General features: G+C 41.0%; 1 protein-coding gene across 11 annotated transcripts in view; it reads left to right on the forward strand.

Annotated features, from left to right (window-relative positions):
- The first annotated feature begins 2,069 nt into the window (after positions 1–2,069).
- The window catches only part of LOC109928974 (autism susceptibility gene 2 protein-like), a 475,973-nt gene continuing 471,298 nt past the window's right edge, over positions 2,070–6,744 (forward strand). For 9 of the 11 annotated variants that reach the window (XM_048611260.1, XM_048611254.1, XM_048611252.1 and 6 more), the window contains exon 1: positions 2,074–2,171. Coding sequence is in view for 1 of the 11 variants with exons in the window: in XM_048611251.1 (XP_048467208.1) it covers positions 2,070–2,171 (102 nt within the window). In the remaining 10 variants the exon portion in view is untranslated. Of the gene's footprint in view, positions 2,172–6,744 lie in introns of all 11 variants that reach the window. The other 2 variants (XM_048611251.1, XM_048611262.1) reach the window with 2 other exon arrangements.

The following is a 6,744-nucleotide window of genomic DNA, read 5'->3' on the forward strand; positions in this document are numbered from 1 at the left end:
TGCAGATTACACAAAGTTGGAGGGACAGGTTGTGTTGAGGAGGCGGAGATGGTGCAGAAGGACCTGGGCAAGCTCAGAAAATGGGCAAAGAAGTGGCAGATGGAATACAATGAGAAAGTGAGGTTATTTACTTTTGTAGGAAGAAAAGGTTTAGATTATCTTCTAAATGGGGAAAGGCTTCAGAAATCTGAAGCACAAAGAGACTTGGGAATCCTTTTTCAGGATCTTCTTAAGGTTAACATGCACGTTCAATTGGCAGTTAGGAAGGCAAATGCAATGAAAGCATTCATTTTGAGAGGGCTAAAGTACAAGAACAGGGATGTATTGCTCAGGTTGTATCAGGCTTTGGTCACAATTTTGCATTTGGAATATTGTGAGCAGTTTTGGACCCACAATTAAGGAAAGTTTTGCTGGCTTTAGAGTCAGACCAGAGGAGGTTCTCATGTAGGTCTTGTCATAATTGGAATCTGGAGTCTGTGCTTGATGGAGTTTAGTGGGATGAAGGGGGCTCTGATTGAAATGGAAGACTGGGATGCCTGGATAGCGTGGATGTGGAGAAGATCTTTCCAGTGGAGGAAATACTTGGACCAAAGGACACTGTGAAGAGACAATCCCTTTAGAACTGAGATGAGGAGCAATTTCTTCAGCTAGAGGGTAGTGAGTCTGCAATGCATTTCTGCAGAAGTCTATGGAGGCCAAAGTCATCGAGCGTCTTTAGGACAGATATAGATTAGTAAGAACTAAAGGTTACGCAGGAGAATGGAGTTAAAAACATGATCAGTCATGATCGAATGGCGGCATAGATTCAGTGGTTGAATGGCAAAATTCTGCTCCTACACCTAATGGCGTGTCTCATCATGGAGGTTATCATCTGCCATTCCGTGCACACAAGGAGTTCTCAGCCATGTATTTCATTAGAAAATCAGGCGCCTCTCATGTTTAATTCTCCTTTATTTGTCAACAACATGTTTCTGCTGCCTAACATTTTTAAAATATATTGACAGCCTTTTGAATGAGTAAATGGGGTTTTGACCAGTGGTACAGTCGCTGTGAAGAAGTTCATAGCTTATGTTTACAGTTAGTTACGTGACACCACAGGTGAATATTTAATCACAAATGGGGGCAGTGTAATTTTTGTTATAGTCACAGAGTTTTTCTTCTGTTTTTAGTCAGTAACCCTGTTGTCTGAGTAAGAAGTTTGTGAGTTTAATTTCCATTTTGTGATTTGACATAGTTTAGGCTTCTACTTAAGGATAGCACTGATAAAGCACTAAACCCCCAAGATGGTCAGCTTCATTTGGTTTCTACTTTCTGTTCCAGTGAATACCTGCACTCACATTCTTCCTTCCATGGCACCAAAACCAGATTATTTGATCCTTTGTTGATTATTGGTTCTTGCCAAATGCACATTGCCTGATGCATTTGTATTATTAAAAGTGCAGTCTAAAGTAATTTGAAATATTGAGATAATAAACTGTAATTTAACAAGATTTCCCATCCTTACTTCCAACACCTTGATCTCAGCATATTGCCTTATCTTTTGGTTGATGCTGCCATGCAACCTGTTTAACAACACTGCTTTGACTTTACACCTGTCTTCTGAACAATAAAATGGATGAGTTCATAACCCCCTACGTGTGGAACGATGTTCACAAAATGTCCTTGCTGCTTAAAATAATAATTTGTTTGGAGTACCAATTAATGGAAAAGTTTTGGATATCTGATTCCTTTAGTGGGATACTATCCTTAAAACCAGAGTATTGTCAGTCCAATCCCATTGAAAGACTGATTACTAAAATAATACATTGTTGTGAACTTTTTTGCATATCCTTGAAGGTGTTATGTAAGTTCATAATTGTGTTTTGTTTCCCCTATTCCTTTTATTGATTAAGTTTGGGTTGTACTTCCAGAAAAGAATCAGCAGTAAAAATATACCATGGTGCTTTTGAAGTGTAACCTTCCATCGGTAAATTTAACACACTGATCCTACAGCTGTAGTTGTTCATTCGTCATCCTACAGTATAGTTTTGCTATTACTTAAGCATCTCTCACTCTCTCTCATCTTATAGATGAAGGTCTCATCCAAAGAAAATGGCAGGAACAGCGAGGGTGAGAATGTCAGAGAAGCCAACAGCCCACAGAGGAGCAGCTCCCGAGACAAGCTTAGTGATGTAAGTACACACTTCAAAAGAAAGGATCTGCACTGGGTGTTCTGTGGCAATGACAGACTGTTGCATTTGTTTTGTGAAGGGATTTTGAGGTTAAGAGTAGACGTGAAGATATGAGTTTATAAAGTGCCATTTGGTGATTCAGCCTACTTTTAAGAATTACATGGGAGCTATTGCAGTACTTCAACAGGAATTTCCTTTAAAGAGAATTAGCTAGATGTCTGAAGATTGGTCTGAAAAATGTTTATTGAAAATACCAGATTTATGGAATAATGAATGTGCAAAGCCAGGTTTGTCATACCTATTATGATTAAGTGTGACAGCAAATTTCCCCTCCCCTTTTTGACAGCACTGGTGTACAGCATCTTTATTTCATACCCATGAATGCAGTGTGGCATACATGGTTACATTGCAAGTACGGTGATGGTACTATTCTGTGATGGCTATTGCTTGTAAATACTCCCTTTTTTGTTACGTGTTTTTGAAGCATTCTATGTTTTACTTCAAGGAAGGGGGCTATCTCAGATTTATATGAAGGGTAGTCCTTAATTCATCCCAGAGTATAGACATATCACTTGTTGACTAGCATATAAATAATGTTCAAGGGCTACAGGAAGACTAGAAATGATTACTTACAGCAACAATGTTGTGCCATCAGCTGTGTTCACCAATTCATTGTGAATGAAGGGATATTGTACGTATTAACTTTCATCCAACATCATTTCCAGCAATATTCCATTGAAATATATTACTAAATATTACATGACATGCTGAATAATTTGATCATAAATGGCCACAATATTTGTCCTGATCAAAATGCCCACCTGACCTAGAGAAGACCGATATATTCCTGTCAGTTTGAGCGGATTTTGATTGATCTGTGGAACAATATAACATTGCACAAATGCTCCACAAACTGAACATCTCCATTTGAGTGCCTGCTTTTATTCATAGTTATTAGATTATGTATTCCACACATTGTTATTCTTTTTTAAAAATGGCAAGCACCACATCTCCTAAAATGCACATATACACTTGGAAGACACTCAGGACATGCTTGAAATCACATTTCCACTTACCTCACAGCGGGAAAACTACCGCATCCTTCAGGCGCAGTCAATATGCCGAATTCGCTACCGAGGTCCACAACAGAACAAGATATCAATAGTTCTTTCAACAGCATCCCCTGCTAAAGAGATAAGAGTTGATATGCAAAAGTAAGTCTAGCTGTATTATTCCTGGGAGTTTATAATTAGGAACAGTTGGCCAGCAGCAAGAATGTGGCCTGGAATCATCCTTCAGTCAGCATGCTTGTGGTCAATGTCTTGGTATTGTAGAAATGGTCTATTATTATTAAATAATAAACAACATGAAGATCTACTTTGATACACTTTTTGAACAAAAGGACATTCTAATCTTAGATAACAAGGTGTAGAGCTGGATGAACACAGCAGGCCAAGCAGCACCAGAGAAGCGGGAAAGCTGACATTTTGCGTCGAGACCCTTCTTCAGACATTCTAATCTTGTTGGGATTTGGTTTTGGTACAGACTAAGTCTCAGCAGTATACAACCAGTTGTATACAACCAAATGTTGTGGCTACAGCGGCAAGTTAGAGGTTAGGAGTCCTGTGGCAAGTAAGTCGCCACTTGCTTCCCCAGAGTCTGTGCTGCATCTACAAGGCATATATAAGGAGTGCGTTGGATTACTTCCCTGCAGTTCCAATACCACTGAAGAAGTCTGACGCTATCCTGGACAAACCAAACCCCATGAAGAATCATCTAGACTCAACGTTAGCTTGCTCTCCGTCCATGGATGCTGTCTGACCCGCTGTAATATTTAGCATTTGTTGTTTCCAGTACAGATTCCAGCATCTGCAGTACTTTGCTCCCACAAACCAGCCTGTTTGATTTTCACCCTATCCACCACCTGCGACATTTATGCCCTCCACTACAAACACAGTATCAGCTGTGTCTGCTGCATACAAGATCCACCGTGGTATCTCACCAGGGCTCCTTTGTAAAAGCAATTTCAAAATCTATGACCTTTGAGCCCCAGAAGGACAAAGGAACATGATATGTAGGAACACCATCGCCTGAACACTTCCCTCCAAGTCACTTAACATCCTGACTTAGAACTGTATTGCAGTTCCTTCACTAATAGTACTGTGGGTTTACCTACACTTCAAGGACTGCAGCAATTCAAGAAGGCAACTCACCACCACCTCATGGTGAATGTGCAACAACTCTGGCCTGATCCACAACATTCACATCCCATGAACTAATATAAGAAAAACTCACTTGTGTTATTGTGAAGCATGGCTGGGGGTTCAAAACTAGAGGGCATAATTTTAAGATGTGCAGAGAAAGATTTAAAAGAGACCTGAGGGGCAATTTTTTCACACAGAGGGTTGTTCGTATGTGTAACGAACTATCAGCAGAAGTGATGGATGTAGGACAGTCACAAATTATGAAAGACGTTCGGACAGGTACATGAATAGGAACGGTTTAGAGGGATATGGGTCAAAAACATGCAAATGGGAAAACCTGGTCGGCATGGATGAGTAGGACTGAAGGGTCTGTTTCCGTGCTGTATGACTGTCTGTCCTTAATTGTGAGTGAAACCTAGGCTCTTCGAGGCTCTATGACTCCTTGTTTGTGAAGTAAAAAGCTAGAATGAAGTTTACCACTGTGTTTGAAATTAATAAAAGGGAGGCAGAAAGCTGCTATTGTGAAGTATGGCTAAGCGTCGGTATTACGATCTTCCCAATTATTAAGGGAAATAATGTTTTGGAGAAGTGTGGAGTTTCACAGTTTTGAGGTCATGGCAAATATTGAGTTGAGTCAACAATTGCTTTTAATGCTATGATGGAGGTTTATGGAACACACAGACACGGAGCAAGTGTAGGCTTTTCAGCTTCTTGAGCCTGCTCTGCCATTTAATAAGACTGTGACTAATCTAATTGTAACATCAAATCCACATTCACACCTAACTCTACTAACCTTTCCACTCCTTACTTACCAAGAATCGATTCAGTTTTTCCTTAAATATTCAGACTCCGATTCCACTGCCTTTGGATGAAGAGAGTTGCAAAAACTCATGACTCTGAGAGGAAAAGTTTCATCTCATCCCTGTTTTAAATGGGCAATCCTATATTTTTAAACAGCAATCTCCTATTTCTTGATTTTCCCATAAGAGTGATAGGCAACATGCCTTTGTGCGGGGGAGGTCATGTCTCACAAGCTTGATTGAGTTCAATGAGGAAGTGACAAAAAGGAGAGGGCAATGATTGTTGTCTACATGGACTTTAGCAAGATTTTTCACAAGATCCCTCATGGCAGGCTGATACAGATGGTGAGGTCACATGGGCTCCACGGTGACCTGATAAGATGGATACAGAATTGGCTTGTTCACAGAAGACAGGATAGTGGTGGAAGGGTGTTTTTCTGACTGGAGAGCTGTGACCAATGGTGTTGCGCAAGGCTCAGTGCTGGGACCCCTGTTGTTTGCAATATATATAAATGATTTGGAGGAAAATGTAGGTGGCCTAATAAATAAGTTTGTGGAGAACACAAAGATTGGCAGAACTGCAGATAATGAGAAGGATTGCCAGAGGATATAGCAGGACATAGAAAGCTGGAGACTTGGACAGATGGAATTTAATTGAGACAGATGTAACGTGTGATGTGGAGGTGCTGCTGTTGGACTGGGGTGGACAAGATCAGAAATCACACGACACCAGGTTATAGTCCAACAGGTTTACTTAAAAACACAAGCTTTTGGAGCCTCGCTCCTTCTTGAGGTGTTAGTGAGAGAGGTGGCCTCAGTCACAGAATTTATAAGTAGAAGATCAAAGGGTCACACAACTGATGAGGATGTATTAAAAAGCCTAAGATACTGTTAAATCTTTAATCATTTCGAAAGTTTTAATTGATTAATATTTATATCCCTGAATTTCTTTCAAGTCACTGTCCTGAGAGAAGTAAAGGTTTTATCAGTGTAAATAAGAGGTGACATTTGAGGTCAGAGAATGTATGATAGGTGTGAGGCCTTGTTTAGAATCTGTTTGTATTTTGGTTTGGAGTCAGACTGGTTTTATTTCTAAAATAAGAATTTATAAAACAACATGGTGACTGACGGTGTGAGAGTGGGAGCGTGGGGGTATGTGTGTGTTTAGCAGAATGTGAGAGGTATGTGTGTACACGTGAGTGCATGGGTGTGTGTGAGAGATTCTTTGTGTGTGTCCATGTTTGTGTCTGCCTGTATGGGAGTGTGTGAGAGGTGCGCGTGTGTGTATGTGTGCGCGCGCATGAGAGGGTCTGTGGGAGTGTGTGGGTCTGCGTGTATGTGTGTCTGCGGGCGAGAGATCGTGTGTCTGCATCTGCGTGTGTGTCCCCGCATGTGTGGGAGGGTGTGAGAGGTGCGTGTGTGTCTGCGCACGTGAGAGGGTCTGCAGGAGTGTGTGGGTCTGCATGTGGGTGTCTGTGTCTGCGCGCGTGAAAGATCGTGTGTGCGTCTGTGTCTGCACGTATGAAAGATCGTGTGTGTATCTGTGTGCATGCGTGAAAGATTGTGCGT

Source organism: Rhincodon typus, chromosome 24 (assembly GCF_021869965.1).
Source record: "Rhincodon typus isolate 14 chromosome 24, sRhiTyp1.1, whole genome shotgun sequence".
Classification (NCBI taxonomy): domain Eukaryota; kingdom Metazoa; phylum Chordata; class Chondrichthyes; order Orectolobiformes; family Rhincodontidae; genus Rhincodon; species Rhincodon typus.